The 18655-nt window shown below is 42.8% G+C and overlaps 1 protein-coding gene across 1 annotated transcript; it reads right to left on the bottom strand.

Annotated features, from left to right (window-relative positions):
• Positions 1 to 4804: 4804 nt before the first annotated feature.
• On the bottom strand, positions 4805 to 17166 carry LOC127238884 (zinc finger protein 60). The gene is made up of 4 exons (XM_051207656.1): positions 17107 to 17166; positions 16358 to 16484; positions 14130 to 14228; positions 4805 to 7960 (listed from the first exon to the last, which is right to left on the bottom strand). The coding sequence occupies exons 1-4, from the start codon at positions 17137 to 17139 to the stop codon at positions 6099 to 6101; spliced, it is 2121 nt and encodes a 706-aa protein (XP_051063613.1). The 5' UTR covers positions 17140 to 17166; the 3' UTR covers positions 4805 to 6098.
• Positions 17167 to 18655: the final 1489 nt, after the last annotated feature.

Genomic DNA, 18655 nt, shown 5'->3' on the forward strand with positions numbered 1-18655 from the left:
GAGTTGGTTTCTGCCCTCACATTCAGGAATCATTGTTGTCGATCTGAAAGACAGTCCAATTGTATCTTTTGATGGGAGTAAAACTTTCAGGTAGGAGGAAGTCTTCTGACAGAGGGCAAGACATGAAAAGATTGCTGGGTATCTGTAGTCTATGTCTCATCAATAGAGAAAGTGATGGTGGTCTTGACTCTCAATCAGTTTTTTGTTGTTGTTGTTGTTGTTAAATGCCTTTTGAGCTGTCTCCATGAGCTGAGACCTATTTATATCTTTTAATCCATCTAATTATATAACCTGTTTTTCTAACATCTGAGGTTGACTGGGTGAAAAAAGGAATCTTTTTAGCAGCTGTTTCTCATCATTCTTAAAGGGTCTAGAGAAAATTGCCTCCTAGGTCAACCTTGGACAGAAGGGGAAATCCATTCTCTCCTAGCTGCATTATCGAGCAGTGATCATTCCACCCAGCTGGGTGTGGTTTTTCTATTGCCCAGAGAATGGTAGGTTTTGAGTTTTCCAGTTATATTAATTGCTGATTGAAAATAAACCATAATCCAAGAAACAGGAAAGAGGGAAATTTTCTTCAGCAAACAGGTTCCAAGAGCCGCATGAGGAGGAGCGAAGGGAGGCTCTTACTCCCTCTCTATGTGAATTCCAGTTAGGTGGCAGGGGCCCTTGCCTGCCTCCATACAGGTAACCAGGCCAATCAGGATAGAGTCACATAATGAAACAAGCAAGTGCTATTGGAGCCAAAGGCCTGAGAGTAGGATTTTTGATATTCTGAGACCTGGTGGAACCAAAAGGGTTTGAGTCCCCAACAAGAGGGCACAGATATTAAGCTGGTAGGGGGACATCTTCCACCAGAGAAAGCCACTAGTCAATACATGGAACCTGATGAGGACGAATGGGGTTCCATATTTCAGAAGGCCTGAACCATCACTGGGCCACCTGACTCCAGATGATGCCATTTCACAGAAGGCTCAGACCTTTTCTGTGCAAGAAACAGACATCCTATATGGCCTCATCTGCAAAACACTCATGTGGGCCATAGTGACCAGTGCCCACCATTGCTGACAGCGTTACTATAGCAACAGTAGCAGCCACTGTTGCATCCACTGTGTGAAAGGGGAACCAGGGTACAGTTCTGCATGTGGGACTGAGGGAAGTCTTCCAGGGAGGCAGCTGCTGGCTACAGTCTCGGGAAGAATTATCCCTCTTTCATTTTAGACCTGTTTCTCCAATCACTGAGAGTAACACACAGAGGGACACACGGAAAGACACACATAGACAACCAGCCAGGTGAGGCCACCACACATTCATATCTTAACAGAACAGCTGATTTTCAATGTTTGACTCATGGACACGGGATCGGCAGCCACATCCAAACGTTCTCTTTGTGTCCTTAGACAGAAGGTGCCTTAACCAGACTTAACCTCCACAGGGGACTGACCAGGAGGCCTTCTAAGTGGTTTCCTTTTATGCGGAAGTGTCAAGACTCTTCCCAAGTCTTAGGCAGTGACTGATGAAGGGGTGTCTTGGGGACCTGGGAAGTCTTCCCATTGCGCGCTCCCATGTACTAACCCTGCTGACCTGCTCTGAAGGCCTCATATCCCTAGTGCCTTGAGGTTTGGGGTCTAGCGAACTGAGTAGGATCACCAGAAATGCTGTGACTTGATGGGAGATGCCCTTCTGTATATATGTTTCCCTTATTGGTTGATGAATGAAACACTATTTGGCCAATAGAGGAAGGAAGATAGGCAGGGCAAGAGATGAGAATTCTGGGAGAGGAGCAGAGAGAAGCTGCCAGAGAGATGCCATGTAGCCGCTAAAGGAGTAACATTCTCTGGTAAGCCAAGACCACATGGAAATACATAGATTTGGAGAAATGGGTTGATAATTAAGGCAGATCCAGCCAGTAAGAATCCCTAGTCATCGGCCAACAGTTTAATAATTAATATATCGCCCATGTGTTTATTTGGAGCTCAAGAGCAGTGGGACTTGGCAGGACAGAAACTCCAGTTACAGTGACTATCCATCATAGAAGAATACTCAGAGGTGGGTTTAATCCAGTAGTCTTTAGTAGCTAGCCAGTAACTACACAGGTATTCTGGATCCCAATGTATCCATCCCCAAGCCTTTCTTGGGGTGAGCTTTTAAGCACCAAAACTACTATATCCTGGGTTGAGATACTTCAGTTAACATGAGCAGTTCTCCAGGAGTAGAACTACAAAACCCAAAAAAGTACATTTAGAGACTTTCCCAGAACTATAATCTTTGATGGATCAGGTCTTTGTTTCTTGTGTTGGCTGATACTGCAATCTATGTGTTATGGCATGAATAGTACTTCCATCATGAAGTAGGTTGTACTAAGGTCTGAGGGTCTTTTACAACAATTACCTAGGGAGTTTTTGGTTTTGACTTTCTTTTTGTTTGTTCTTTATATATCCTAGTGGAGACTTGCTTATTGTATACAACTGAATAAGGGAATATTCTATCTTAAGTTGTAAGTGCCATGAAGAAATGACTCTACATCTCATTAACACAAGTGAACAACCATCTGCCAGCATACCAGGAGGCACAATAGATAATTTATTTGTACCAAAATGACACCTTAAAATATATTGTATCAGACACATGAGCTTACCAGTTGTGGAAGATGGGATCACTTCATCTGGGACCATAAGAGGACCACCCCAAGACAAAAGAGTAGCAGACATACTCATTAGTCACCTTGTCACTTATCATGAGCCTCATTCTCAGGAAAATTACAATGAAAAAAAAAAATCTCCGTCTGTCCTCAGACTCTAGGGTGAGTGGTTTCTCCGGTCCTTGGCTCTCAGCTCACTGGACTGACCTCAGGACTTGCATTTAATATCTTTGCTTCTGAGCACCTGCACCCCTTAACATTTTTCTGGTCTCTCCAGACTATTCCATGCCTTTATCAGCTGTATCTGGCCTTCAGCACAGCCTCTTTGAATGCTGAAGCTTCTGTAACCCTTGCTGAGCTATTTTGTATATTTTGTATATTACTGTGTGATATGTTAATGTGCAATGCAAGACTTCATATTGGTAATTAAAATTGGAATAAAAGAGCAGGGCAGTTGTGGCACACACCTTTAACACCAGCACTCAGGAGATTGAGGCAGGTGGAGCTCTGTGAGCTCGAGGCAGCCTGGTCTACAGCCAGTCTCAAAAAACAAAAACAAATTAACAAACACAAAGATTGGAATAAAAGAACCTATCATTGTCATCACCCAGCTACCAAGCAAAATTGGGATTACTTGACGAATTGTAATCAGCAAGACAAAGTTTGCAAATGTATTCTTATTAAATAACTGGCACTATAGAAATGCACACATCCATCTTGCACACTCAGCATCCAGTAACATACACACAAGTCTGCTTATGCTTCCACATAACACAAGGATGAACATACAGTATCCTGCAAGGTGTTATCTTCCTCCAGGTTATTTTAGTGCTGTGATGGCTGTTCTTGATTGCCAAGTTGACTATATCTGGAATAAACTACAATCCCAAAATGGAGGGCACATCATCTGCTTGAAGTGGGTGAATCCACTTCTACTCCAAATCTTTGAGGTAAAAAGACACACATCTTTTCTGTTTGTTTTGCAAGTCAGGGTTTCTTTGTGCAACAGCCCTGCCTGTTCTGGAACTCACTTTGTAGACTGTTGTGGAATATTAAGATGTATTGCATTTATGCTGTGTAACATTTGTTTAATGATGCAAACATGTGTTGCATTCTTTTATGTTAAATTTGTTTAGCTCTGTGAAACTGTGTTGCTTGGCCTGATTGGCCTAATGAAGAGCTGAATGACCAATACCAATAGCTGTGCAGGAGAAAAGGTAGGCAGGGCTGGCAGGCAGACAGATAAATAGAAAATATCTGAGATCAAGGAACAGAGAGAGAGAGAGAGAGAGAGAGAGAGAGAGAGAGAGAGAGAGGCAGGGAGGGAGGGACGGAGGAAGACATCGGGAGCCAAGAGAGAAAGAAAGAGAGAGAGAAAGGAAGACATCAGGGGTCATCCATCCAGCTACACAGCAAGCCACAGAGTAAGAAGAAAAACAGAAATAGAGAAACGTAGATGGGGTAATTTAAGTTAGGAAAAGCTGACAAGAAACAAGTGAAGCTAAGACTGTACACCAATAAGTAAGAATAAGCCTGCATGTGTTTATTTGGGAGCTGGGTGGTGGACCCTCCACAGACCAAGGACCAAAAAAGCAACCAAATATAGAGTAAATCAGCCCCGGCTTAAACTCAGAGATCTACCTGCCTCTGACTCCCAAATGCTGGGATTAAGGTTTGTACCACCACCACCACCACCTAGCCAATTTTGGTTATTTTGTTAAATGTTTTATGGGGAGGTCACCAGAGAAGACCACTCAAGAGTTTATGGCCAATTGAAAGCCTTTATTCCAGCCAGCTGGGTCTACAATCTGGTAGTGGGGACCCAAGTGTAGCCTCAATGTCTAGAGCAGGAAGCTATTAAAAACAAAAAACAAACAAAAATCCTGCTGTCTTGTTCAGCAGAGGTAGAGGGAGGTTTTGCCCAAGCAGGCAGTTTAACAGAAGCCAAAATAAGCAGTTAGCTGCAGATAGAAGTTCGAACATGAAGGCAGTTTGACAGAAGCCAATATAAATTAACTAGTTCTGGTAATAGAGTTCAGTAATTTTCCATGAGATTCTCCATCAAAAGTCAAATTCTAAAATGGCTTCATTAAGATTGCAATAGGGGAGACCCTATACTATCTTGCCATGTCACAAATGTATATTTGTAATGGACAGACAGCATAAATTATAGGGTCTTACCTTTTGAAATTTTTATGTATTGAACCCCTTTCAAAAGTATTCATTAGCAGCTATGTTTTTAACTTCTCTACACAAATAATTAAGGAATGAATTCTCAATAAAAATCCTTTCATATATATTTTCATCAGATTTGATTTTTCCCAGAATGGTATAGGAATGCATGAGGCTCCTCTAAACTATCTGCAATACAATTTGCTTCCATATAAGTTACAGGAATGATGATATAAAGGCAAGAACATTGTAAAAAGCCACTTTATAGAACATGAGCATGAAACAAATATTCTTTCAAGGATTTTATATCTGTTGTATTGTTTGCACAACTTTGTCTGGTACTGTGATTGTCATTAACAAATTAGGCAGAAAGGAAACATTGTGCCTAACATTACAGGAGCCATGGATACTAATGGAGACCAGGAAGGGACCTCACATAATCCTAGTTCCAATAACTGCTTTCCTATATTGGTTTAATACTATTTGAATTAAATTTACAGAATTAACAAGATGAAAGTAAATCAAGACTATGATGGCTACCCTATACTTCTGACATTCAAAGATATTCTCAACAGAGTATGACCTCTGAACAACAGGTTTCCCACATTCTCATTCTCTAAGGGTTTCTTGGCATTAAGAATATATGAATACTGATGTAGACCAAATTCTAGGACAAATTCTAGTTCTTCCCACATCCTTTTCAATCACAGTCTTGCCAATGAGTCCTCTGATGTTCAGTAAAATTTCCATACAAAGACTTGTTTGCCTTCCTTACATGCATAGGACCCCTGATGATGAAGTACTTTCTGATGTTTTATAGGCTCATCATTTACAATAAGGCTTACCCACATTCTTTACATTCACAGGGTTTCAGACCTATAAGGACTCTCTGATGAGGTTTAAGAGCTGAGCTAATTCTATAATGTTCCCACACTCCTTGCATTGGTAGGGTTTCACACCAGCATGGATTCCTTTATATTGAAGAAGGCCTGAGCTCAGAAATTGAAGGTCTTTCCATATTCTTTACATTGAGAAGTTTCATACCAGTATGAATTCTCCACTGTGCAGTAAAGGCTAAAAAAAAAAAAAATAATAATAATAACAATAAACATTTTCTCCAATTCTTACATTCATAGGGGTTCTCACCATAATGAATTCTGTAATATAAGGCTATCTTAGAATTACTGAAAGTCTTTACACATTCCTTACATCCATAAGGCTTATTAATATGCATTTTAGCATGTCAAACCAAGCTTGATTTTCAACTAATGGGATTCGAATATTCTTAGCACTGGTAAGATTTCTCATCAGTGTGAATTCTTTGATGTACTTTAAGGTCTCCACCACGAGTAAAGTACTCCCCACATTGTGTACATTCATAAGGACTCTTGTCAGTATGAATTCTAAAATGCCCAAGAAATTGGTAATGATATTGAAAGGCTTCTCCACATTCCTTACATTGAAAGGGCTTCTCACCAGTATGGATTCTTTGGTGAATTCGAAGGCCTGTACCACGAATAAAGCCCTTTCCACATTCCTTGCACTGAAAAGGTTTCACATCAGTATGAATTCTCTGATGTTGAGTAAGTTGGTACTGAAGTCTGAAGGCTGACCCACACTTCTCACATTCAAATGATTTCTCTCCAGTATGAATGCTCTGGTGCCGAGTGAGCTGTGCCAAAACAGTGAAGGCTTTCCCACATTCCTTACACTGAAAGGGTCTCTCACCAGAGTGAATCTTCTGATGTTGCATGAGGTTTGAGCGACGATTAAAGGCTTTCCCACACTCATTGCATTCATATGGTTTCACACCGGCATGAATGATCCTATGTTCAACAAGGCTGGAGACACGCTTGAAGGACTTCCCGCATTCCTCACATTCAAAAGGTGTTTGACCTGTATGAATGGTTTTATGGTAATTAAGCTGGCTGGAAAAATGAAAAGCCTTTCCACATTCTTTACATTCAAAAGGTCTTTCACCACTATGAAATCTCTGATGTCGAATGAGATGGATATTAAGTCTAAAGACTTTCCCACATTCTTTACATTCAAATGGTTTCTTTCCAGTGTGAATACTCAGATGTTCAGTAAAGTTTGAACGTCTACGGAAGTTTTTCCCACATTCCTTGCACTGATAGGGTTTCACATCAGTATGGATTCTCTGATGTTCACTAAGTTGGTACTTACGTCTGAAGGCTGACCCACACAGCTTACACTTGAAAGGTTTCTCATCAGTGTGAGTTTTCTGATGCTCAGAAAGATACAGGTGAAGCCTAAAAGCCTTCCCACATACATTACACTCAAAGGGTTTCTCACTAGTATGAATACTCTGGTGTCGTGCAAGGTATGAGCCACTACTGAATATCTTCCCACATTGCTCACATTCAAATGACTTCTCTCCAGTATGAATGTTCTGGTGCCGAGTGAGCTGTGCCAAAACAGTGAAGGCTTTCCCACATTCCTTACACTGAAAGGGTCTCTCACCAGAGTGAATCTTCTGATGTTGCATGAGGTTTGAGCGACGATTAAAGGCTTTCCCACACTCACTACATTCATATGGTTTCACACCGGCATGAATGATCCTATGTTGAAAAAGAGTGGAGACACGATTGAAGGACTTCCCACATTCCTCACACCCAAAGGGTTTTGTGCCTGAATGAATGGTTTTATGATATTTAAGCAGGTTGGGAAGATGAAATGCCTTTCCACACTCATCGCATTCAAAAGGTCTCTCACCGCTGTGAGATTTCTGATGTCTTGTAAGTTGTTGGTGGAGTCTGAAGGTTTTCCCACATTCCTTACATTCATAGGGTTTCTCTCCAGTATGAATACTCTGATGCTGATTGAGATTTGAACTACAACCAAAGTACTTTCCACATTCTTTACATTCATATGGCTTTTCTATATTGTGAGTCAGAGTTTTGCAGGTGTAAGGAGGCAGTTTTTCCTTGTTACTAATCTTTTGATCAACATCTCTTTGATAACTCTGTAGTGCCTTGAATGTACTAGAGTTGGGGTCATTACTAAAACTGGAGCCCTGGAGATTAAAAGTTTTACTTAATTGCTTCATGGTCTGCTTGGGTAAATCTATACTATACACATGATTTTCTGGAGATATATTTTCAGCTTCATAGCATGACTCCAATTCTGAAAGAAAAGGAGAAAGCAAGAATACATTATTTTTCTGTAACACACACACAAATTCCTTACACGAACGGCCATACTCTAAGTTTCTGAGAGGCTGAACAGGAGCATGAGAGCAGCAATAATGAAAGTTGGACAGGTTAGAAATGGGAGGACATGTTTGCTTAACTACACTATAACTAACTATAGTGAAATAATTTTACATACTTCTTTACATACTACTGAAAACACATACACCCTTCAGTGAAGGTTTTTGAAAGTAAAGGAACACAGAAGCCAACCCTAACATGATGGCACTGGGTTATTAATGCCTGCCCAAAAGTGAACTGTTGTATCCCACTCATTAGAGTGCTCAGATCTGAGTAATAATTTACACAGGTTCCCTGTGATGGCTAAAGAAACTTAATATGGAGACAGGCACCCCCCGAAGGACCATTTACCTTTTGTGCTGGAATACTTGGGAGAGCCTAGTGACCTGCATGTGTGATAATAGGAAAACGGGCCAGGAAGTATTAACACAGGCTTTTGCTTCAGTAAAACTTGCTAATCTCTCAGGAAACAAACAACAACAAAAGAAACAAGAGACTTGCTTATAACTGTGGGATAGGGTGAAATGGTCTATTTTTACTATATACCAGGAAACAAAAATGAAGTAGCATCTTGCCTTGCCAGTAACTTTGTGTTAGTGGCCACACCCCTTTGACCATGGTTCCAGGCTCAGATGTGACTGCTGGAAGGTAGAAAAGTGTGTGGGGGAATAGGGGGGGATGGCACACTCTTCCTTGGGTCTTAGAGACCATCAGAAGGACAAATACTGCATTGTCTGGAACAGGAACACCATGGTGGTTCTTTACTATTATCTTCATAAGTTGTAGAAAAATCCATTTATCATTTATCTTGGGTCTAGTGAATTCATTAATACCCTGCCTTCAATTGATACCCAATGTAGGGCTGGTGAGCACGGTTAGCTCTGGAATTCCAGCCAGCTGGCCACACAGGTTGCTCATAGGAATCAACTTAGGGAAGAAAAACAATTTTCCTGCCCAGCAGTGGATTCCACGAATAGCTGTAATGCACACCTTTCTGATGTCCACCTTTAAAAACACACCTTACCACCCCTTGTGTACGCATGCTGCTTCGCTCTAACACTGCTGTCCTGCTAGTAGAGGAAATAAATTCATTTAATTTAAACTTGAATTGGCTCTGTCTTTGGTCTTTCTCAACTTATCGAACACAGAGAAGTCAAGCTGTTGCTGACACCGAGCCTTCAACCCTATGTTCCAGATCTTTGGTACAGTAAGGTACTATGCACACTACCAAAAAAGAAATATGAACCAAGCCACCCACAAACCCTTGGAATAACAATAGTGCCCTCCCTACAAAGAAGCTAGGGGCCATGGTGGCACAAAGCTTGTGGAAGTTAACAATCAATACATGATTTGACATAAGGGTCATTCCTTGAGATGAAGCCCATTCTTGACATTCCAAGAACCTGAGACTAGACAGCCCAGGGGCCAAAAGAAAAACCAAATGCTACTGTGTTAAAAAACAAAAGCAAAGACAAAACATTAAAATGGGTCCTAACGACATGTGGCTATACCCATAAATCAGTGCCTTGCTCAGCCATCATCAGAGAAGCTTCCTCCTAGGCAGGGAATGAGAGACCTTGGGAGAAATGTAAAAGGGATGTTCCCATCAAATCCCTCCCATCACGACTCAGGGAACCCTGTGGATGAGGAGGTGGAGAGAAACAGTGTCAAAGCCAGAGAGAAGGAAGATACCAAGAAAACAAGGCCTCTAAATCAATATATTCAAAGCCTGTATGACCTCACAGAGACTGAGGCAGCATGCCCAGGGCCTGCACCACCCAAACAGCACCAGGTCCTTTACGATTAAACTGATTACGTCCTCCAGTTTAGTGTTTGTTTGGGATTCATGAGCGTGCAAACAAATGTGTCTGTCTCCTGTGCCTTCTCTTGGATGCTATCCCTTCTGCCTGTCTATTTTGTCCAACTCCATTGTGTTATTTTTGTTTTAGCCTATTTTATTTTCTTATATTATTATCCCTTGGAAGCATGTTCGTTTTCTAAGAAGAGGGAAATGGGGTGGATCCAGATGTGAGGTGAAGTGGGAAGTAACTGGGCCTGGGCTAGCAGAGGGATGAGAAGCCATAAGCAGCATATATTCTGTGAGAGAAAAAAAAAAAATCAAGTCTCAGTAAAAGTGGAAAGAGATGAAGGAAACATAATAATATACATTCAAGAAGTTTGACATTGAAACGTTCACAAAACTAAAATCAAAACAAAAATGTGCATCAAAATGGGGAAAACCCATAAAGAAAACTGAATTTGTATGGATCCTCCTGAGGTGATAATTTTCTTACTATGCTAGAAACAGGTTGTTCACATTAACTAGGGTTGATGAAAGGTTGTTGTGGATAATATCCTACCATTGGATGCATGAAATACTTAGAATCAAGTATCAAATTAGTGACTTACAATCAAACAGTTTGACAAAAAACTGTTTAAACATCTAGTCGTAGATATAAACACACAACATGAGGCAAAATGTTATCAATTAGTACATTTAGGTAACATTTTTTTTCAGCTGTTTTTATTTGGGGAGGTTTTATTGTTGATGCTGTAATTTGTTCAGGTTTTTGTTCTTATGAGTCCTTTATTTTCATTGTATGTTTCTGTAAACACCTACATACATATGTGTGTATACATATATTTGTGCATATACATTATGTACAACTTGTATATATATTGTATACATATATGTATACACAACAACATGCATACCTAGGGCCAAGGAAACCAAGTGCATCAGGTCCTTTGAAATGGGAGTTATAGCCACGTGCAAGCCTCCATATAGGTGTGGGAGACCAAGTGGGTGTTAAAAGTGAATGCTGAGTCCCCTGTAAGAGCAGCAAGTGCTCTAAATACTGCACTGCCTCTCCAGCCCCTCTGTTTTGTGATGGTCTCGTGTCTAATATGGGATGTCCTTCTGTATGCTGTGAAATTGTGCTGCTTTTATTGGTTGATAAATAAAGCTGATTTGGCCAATGGTCAAGCAGAGCATAGCTAGGCGGGAAATCCAAACAGAGCTAGAAAAAGAAGAAAGGCGCAGTCAGGGAGACGCCATGCAGCCACAGAAGGGGCAAGATGCCAGAATATTACCAGTAAGCCACAGCTGCATGGTTATATACAGGTTATTAAAAGTGGGCTAATCTATAAGAGAGAGCTAGCCAGTAATAAGCCTTGGACTTCTGAGTGACTATTTCATAAGCAGCTGCAGGAATCTGAGAGCGGGAGCGAAACCAGTCCAGGGCCACGGGACAGAGGAAAACAGTCAACTGCACATGTCACCTAGGCTGGCCTCAAACTCAGTATGTAGCTGAGGATAACCTTGAAGTTCTGATCTTCCTGCTTCCACCTCCAAACCCTGGTACCATAGATATGTCCCCTATGTTAGTCAGGGTTCTCTAGAGGAACACAAGTGTCCGTTCTACATATGTGGGGTTTATGACAGTTGCTTACAGGCTGTGGACCAGCTAGTCCAACACTGCCTGTCACGCAACACAAAGTCCAAGAATCTAGAAGTTGTTCAGTCCATGAGCTTGGATGCCTCAGCTGGTCTTGGGTACGTGCTAGAATCTGAAGAAGTAGGCGCTCATGTCAGTGAAGGAATAGATACAAGGACAGCATGGGGGAAGGGGGGGGACAAAATGCCAAGAGCTTCCTTCACATCCTTTTCACAGGCTCCCATCAGAAGGCACAGCTCAGATTGAAGGCGGGTCTCCCCACTTAAAAGGATTAGTTAAGAAAACTCTCTACAGGTGTACCCAGCAGCTTGGGCTTTAATTAGTTCTAGATGTAGTTGTCAATCAAGAGGAACCATCACAGGCCCCATGCCAAGCTAGGCGGAAGGCTGTGTGGCACTCACGGTTCATTGGCTTGCCCACCTATTCCTTTTGAGTCGGGGCCTCTTGCCAGTGGCCATGTGAGAAGGGCAGCAGGTGACAACTGAAGTTTAAGGTGTCAGCCCAACAGGAGGCAACACCCTCACGCGAGTCTGGGATAGGCGGGGCCCGAACCACAGACCCCAGAGTGCCTTTTGCTTCTGCTGTCCTTGACATGTTTGCTGCTGCTGCTTTTTCTTGTATCTGGCACTGAGGCAGCACTCCTGTATGGCACACCTGGTCTGGCTGCAGAGTGCTAGCACCTAGCTCTAATCCATCCTTTATTTAGCAGGTACCTTTTGCTTCCCTTGTGCCCTATACCTGTATCTTGCCTGAGGGTTTCCCAAGGATGTAAAGCCTATGCAAAACTTGGCTGGGGAGGAAACCCAGAAAACGGTGGGTGCCTCCTGAATGGAGAGCTTGCACTTGCCCTTGACCCTTTGGAAGCGTCCTTGCTGCCTGTAATGTGGTGTGCTTAGCTCATGGAAACATTCCGTTCTACGGGGCATCTGTACCTGTATCCATTATGAAAATGTCTTAATCCTAAAATGAACTGTCTGCTAATAATGTTCGTTTAGACAGAGTTTTGATTAGAAATACAAACAAGTTAGTGTCACACATCTAGAACACGTGAGTTTGTATTGAGGAGCCATATAGACTGTAGCTTAGGTCAATGGTTAAGAAAAACAACTGAGTCCCAGTGGCCCAACTAGCTTAAATTCTTTTAATCTTAATGTTGGGAGATGTGTTTACAGGTTTCTGGGTGCATACCTGAAACAAAGCTTTGAAAATAACTTAAAGTTAGACTAAGATGTTTTTGTCAAATAGCTTTGAGATGAACAACCCAAGAAAGTAATCTGAAGTTTCAGAAAGGCACAGTTGAGTGAGGAACTCATTACGGTCAGGGAACAAGAACAAAGCAGCCCAATTATCGCAGGCTGATGTCCCTTTCTGGCTAAGACTGGTTGATGACCTAAAGTGAAGATTAATTCCTTACATCCATTCTTGCCCTCAATCTCCTGATATAAAAAGCCTTTGATGGGTGAGTATGCACACTAAAGATTTAAAGTAGAGCTGACTGATTCTTTTTCATATATAAAAGTTTAGGTTTCTGATTCGTATAAGATTCTTTATCAGATTATCTTTCAAGATAAATAATAGGCCCTTTCTTTGTAACTGTACAACATAGCTTTCCAGTAAAAGACCTTAGTAAGAAGAATATCTTGCTTGCCCACACATATAATCTATAACAAGTTGCTTGCATATGAATGTACATGGATTCTTGGGATGATTTGTTTTTCACCTGTAATACATAAAATATTTAATCATGTAAGGGATATGCAAAACATTCTGGTTTTTTACTGTTTGTTTTGTATTCATTGTAATCATTCACTTGAAAAACAAAATGTAACCACGCTGTAATTCCTATACTGCCTGAAAAACTTTAAGTAGATAGCTGTGGGAAAGAAGAATAGAGAATAAAGAAGGAAACCATCGAGAGAAAATGTGTCTTTTACCCTTAGTCCCTCAGATAAAAAAGGTCTCAGTGCGTGCCGACACTGTGTCGTTCCCTTTGCACCCTGTGCTGCAGGAGGCTGGGGGCCCCAGGCAGCAATAGCCCCTCGTTTGCCTGGAACATGCCAAGTAAAGTAGGCAGAGTTGTTAGCAAGGCAGGGGGGCTGCCTTTCCACCTCCCCCGTGCCACAGGGCGAAGCACAGGCCACACCCTCACACCTGAATAGAGTGACTACGAACACACCATTAATATGTTTGCTGTGCCTCACTGGAGGACTTTGTTCAGAGTATCTTATCATTGGATCAGCCGATAAGAGCACTGACTGCTCTTCCAGAGGACTTGGGTTCGAGTACCAGCAGCCACCTGTAAATGCAGCCCCAGGGGATATGGCTCTCTTTGGGTACCTGCACACATGTGCACACACACAATGATAAAATACATTTAACATGTCAGAAAGAGGGTGACTGCTCCAGTGAGAGAGAGGACGATGGGAACAACTTAGTGACCCATGAACTAGAAGCCCCTGTGACAGCTTCTGCTATGACCTTGACTTCTGCCCAGGTCTCAGCCATGTTCTTCCCCAGGCCTTGGCGCTCTGAAGGAAGTGTGTCAACCCAGTGTCAGGCATGACGTGACTCTCCAACCACATGCTGTGTCTGGCAATGCTGGAGCCCTGCCTTCCTCTTACTCACCTGGGCCGGGCCTGTCTGCTTCTTCCTTCACAACCATCCAGGGCTCTCTCTCCTCCTCTAGTAAGGTGATCAGATCCGGTTTGGAAATGGAACTTCCCACTTAAAAGGAAGAAAAGAGCGATTCATGATGTAGACATTTCAGGGTGGTTTTGCTTTTTGTGTTTTTGAGACCCACTCTCTCGTTATCCCAGGATGTCCTGGAACTTGGTATGTAACCAGGCTGGCTTTAAACTGACTTGATCTGCCTGTCTCTGCCTCCCAAATGCTGGGATTAAACCTATGTGCCACCTTGTGTTGCTTGTGCAGATTTTTTAAAAACAGACTTATTTATTACAAAGGTCTACACAGTTTGGCATGGTGGATCATACATGTAAGCCCAGCAGCTGGGGGAATGAGCCAGGCCAGTCTGGGCTGCCTAACAAGTCCCTTTTATTGCAATAACAGATTAAAACCCATATTAAAAAGCCCCAATCATGCTAAGGAAAGACTTCAGATACAGAGAAGACACCTGAGTAAGAAACCAGCTGTTTCAGAAAAGGGTTTTAATCTCATTTAAATACAGATCAGGGCTTGACACATTAGGGGAAAGTATACACAGCAGGTAAGAACATGAACACTCAGGCTACACTATCTGGTGTAAACCCCATCTCTGCAGCTCACTAATAATGCCATTTAGGCAAGTCCCATAAGATTCTATGTGCAATTTTCCTATGTTAAAAACTGTATGGAGTTGGACGTGTTGGCACATGTCTTATACTCAGCACTCAGAGGAGTCACAGGCAGACAGACCTCTATGGGTTCCAGGCTAGCCTGGCTTACAAATCAAGTCCCAGGAAAACTAGAGTTGTTATACACAGAAACCCTATCTCAAACAAACTAACAAACAAAAAGCCTGGGAATGGTGGCATGAACATGTAATCATAACACTTGGAGGGTGGAGGCAGGCAGACAAAAAGTTCAAGGCCAGCTAAGTTTCATAGCAAGTCCAAAGCCCCCATAGGCTATGTGAGACATGGCCTCCACTGATAATAATAATAATAATACATTTAGATTGAGTTGATGACATCTATTAGGGTTCATACAGAGATTAAACACTATATTCAAATACTTGAACACTGTCTGACCTATAGAACACAAGATCATTATTTTTTTATATCCATTTATGTATGCCGTAGGCTAGGGATGGAATGAGGGTTTGAGCATGCTGAGCAGTGTTCTGCTGCTGAGTTACATCCCCAACCATGAAGAGTGTTAGCATTATTGTTATTTAAATTCCCTTTCTTTCACACTTACAACTCATTCTTACAGATATGCTCAATGAAAAGCACAAATTCACAGCCTGAAACTTCCCTGCAAAGCATGTAAAGGACATGTTTCTTGAGGGAAACAGAATGGGTCCACTTCTGTTTTGAACCTATTCTATTGATTCATTACTAAGATCCTTTTATTTAGTTGTATATGTGTACATGGACAGTGTATGTATGTTTCTTTGAGGGTATGTGCACAAGTATGTGTAGGCATACACGCATGGATGTGTGTATAGGCCACAGAGCAGTGTGAGGGGTCATCTTTGCTTGCTCTCCACTTTGGTTTTTGAGACAGGGTCTCTTTCTGAACCCAGAGCTCATTGGGAGGATCTCCAAGGTGTGGACAAAAGGCAGGTGCTTCATGAAGTTCCTGTTTGCAACCAATGAAACCCCACATTATTCCTTTGGGAAGGAGGAACTCAGCTACAAATTCAAAATTCTATTGATTTTAATTCATTTTATTTTATGCACATGTAAGTGTATATTTGAGCACCACATACACGCATGGAGACTATGAAAGACAGAAGAAAGAAACAGATGCAATGAACTTGGAGTTAGAGATGGTTTTGAGCTACCTTATCCTGGTGGGAATAAACCCAGGCTCTCTGCAATAGCAACTAGTCCTTTTAACAGCCAAGCTATTATGTTTATTGATTTCATTTTATTTTTGTTTTGTTTTGTTTGAAACACAGTCTCATCTTGTAGACATGGCTACCCTGGAACTCACTATGCATCTGTTGGTAACCTTGAACTCACAGCAATATTCCTGCCTCAGCCTTCTGAGTGAAGGAATGACAGGCATGGGCCACCAAGCCCAGCATCAGCTACCACGGGAGAGATGGCCCTGTCTTTCCATTCAGAGTCAGGAAAGACAACAGTGTAGGGGACACATCCCCCACTCATGGGGACAGATGGCCTTACCCACTGTGACGAGGTTGCTGTAGGTCTCCAGCATCATGTCCCTGTATAAGACCCTCTGAGTAGCATCCAGGCAGGCCCACTCCTCCTGAGAGAAGTCAACAGCCACATCCCTAAATGTCACTGAGCCCTGAAACCACAAACACAGTGGAGTGAAATTGGGGAAGCGTTCAAGATGGAGAAACAGAAGGGAAAGGACTCAAGAGTGGGAAAGGAGCCATGGAAATGCTCAAGGTTCAAGACGATGTACGTGACTCAGGTCTTCCTGAACTCTGGAGACTGCTGTCCCCTCCAATCACAGCCTGAGTGACCTCACTCTCTCTCAAAGCTCCTCAAGCAGGTCATCTCCTCACACACATGCACCCAGACCATTCACTCTCAAACCCCGAGTCATCAGCCTGAAAACAACAAAGACGGCAATCGGGATCCCATGCAGTCAAAGGACACCATCACCTCAACGTTCTGAAACCCCAAACACCCTGCTTCCCTGGGGGACCGCGGCATCCATGGCAAGGACAGTCCTCCCTGACCACAGACCAAGCAGAGAGCAGATGTGCAGGAACGCATTCACAGAAAACTCCAGAAGCAGCAGGAAAGAGACACACACAGGAAGTGCTCTGATCTTCCAGCCCTCACTGTGATGAATGGGGCAGCCTGGGCTGGGGATTTCCGGTCCTGGGGAAGCTTCACGAGAGACAGCAGAGACTCACCCAACCTGAAAGTCACCCATGGAAAGAGAGGACACAACTTACACACACCGTGTCTTGAGGACCAGAGCTGGCCATTCTCCTTCAGGATCCTCCCCTGGGGATGAAAGAGAGCCTTTTCATTGGATTGTCACTGATGTCCCCAGACTGACTCAGGTCAGCATGGTCACTGACTACTGTTATTTCTCAAGCATCCACACTCACACGCTCCTCTCCCACTGCTCACAGCCTCCACACACAATTAGGAGCCGACAGGGCTCCACACAAAGCCCTTCCTGTCCTGACCCCAGCAAGCCACTGGCAAGGGCTCACAGTGGACGTGCAGAGCATAAGCACATCTGCCTTGAAGTTCCTCCAGAAGATGCCAGCAGAAGGGATCCCATCTTCCATCTGAGATGCAACTAGGCCTAGACTGTACACTGGAATCCCACCTTCAGGGATGACAGGGGTCACAGCAACTGAAGTGTAACTCCTGTGAACCCTCAGGGCTGAGCGAGACACAGCAGGACTGGAGAGTCAGGAGGGTCTGCAGCTGCAGTCCTCAGGCAGTGGTCAGCATCCTGTACCCACTTTTAGTAAATGGAATCATACACTGTGGAACACTTTCCTGACTACCTTCGCTCATCTATGATTATGACTTTCACTGTATCAATTAAACCATGATTTTTTTTTTTTTAAATGGTGTCAGAGGAGGTGAATGTGATTGATTTCCCACTTTCAACGGCTATGAGATATTTTGCACACACAAAAGAAATCCAAGGTGCCATAAGTCTCTAAACTCCAGAATTGGGTTTCTCAACCTCAGCACTGTTGAAATAACTATTCTGGGTTGGGGTGTGTGGCAGGACTATCTTGTGCTCTGTTCAACGTTCAGCAGCATCCAACCTCTACTCACAAGACCTGAGTAGCACAGACATCTCCGAACTCCCTGAGACATTATCCTGTGAAGCAGCCATCACCAAAGAGGGAACCAGGGCTCTAGCCCATTAAGTCTAATCTAAGCCTTGGTTCAATACACTTTGGGGTTGTTAGTTTGTTTTTTGAGAAAGTGTTGTACATCCCTGACTGGTCCTGAACTGTTAATGTTCTTTCCTCCAACTCCCAAGCTGAGATTACAGCCATGCACCAACATGCCCAACTCTAAAGTACACATCTGATAATCTTATGAAATTACACATTTTGTTTCTCCACAAAATTCACGCACAAATATTCTTTGTTTCTTTCTTTCCTTCCCTCCTGCCTCTGCATACACCAGGGTAACTAGCCTCTCAGGGATTCTCATCTCCTCCTCCTGTCCTGCAATAGGTGGGCTGGGACTAGAGACATGCACAGCTGCGTCTGGCACTGCATAGTTTCATGCTGGTAAGCACTGTGCCCACTGAGCCGTCACCCAGCCCACTTTTATACGTTTCTGTGATAGTATAGTGTGTGACCTCCTGACAGTTAGGACTATGTATGATGAAGTCTGTGATCATAAAGGCCATCGATGAAAGTGCACAAAGTCCCACTGAATGTGGTAGCACAGCTCTACATAGCATGAGTTCTAATAGGTCTTAATAATAAAAGCCAGGAGTCAGATATACTCCAAATGGTG

This window comes from Phodopus roborovskii, unplaced genomic scaffold, assembly GCF_943737965.1.
Source record: "Phodopus roborovskii unplaced genomic scaffold, PHOROB, whole genome shotgun sequence".
NCBI classification, from domain to species: domain Eukaryota; kingdom Metazoa; phylum Chordata; class Mammalia; order Rodentia; family Cricetidae; genus Phodopus; species Phodopus roborovskii.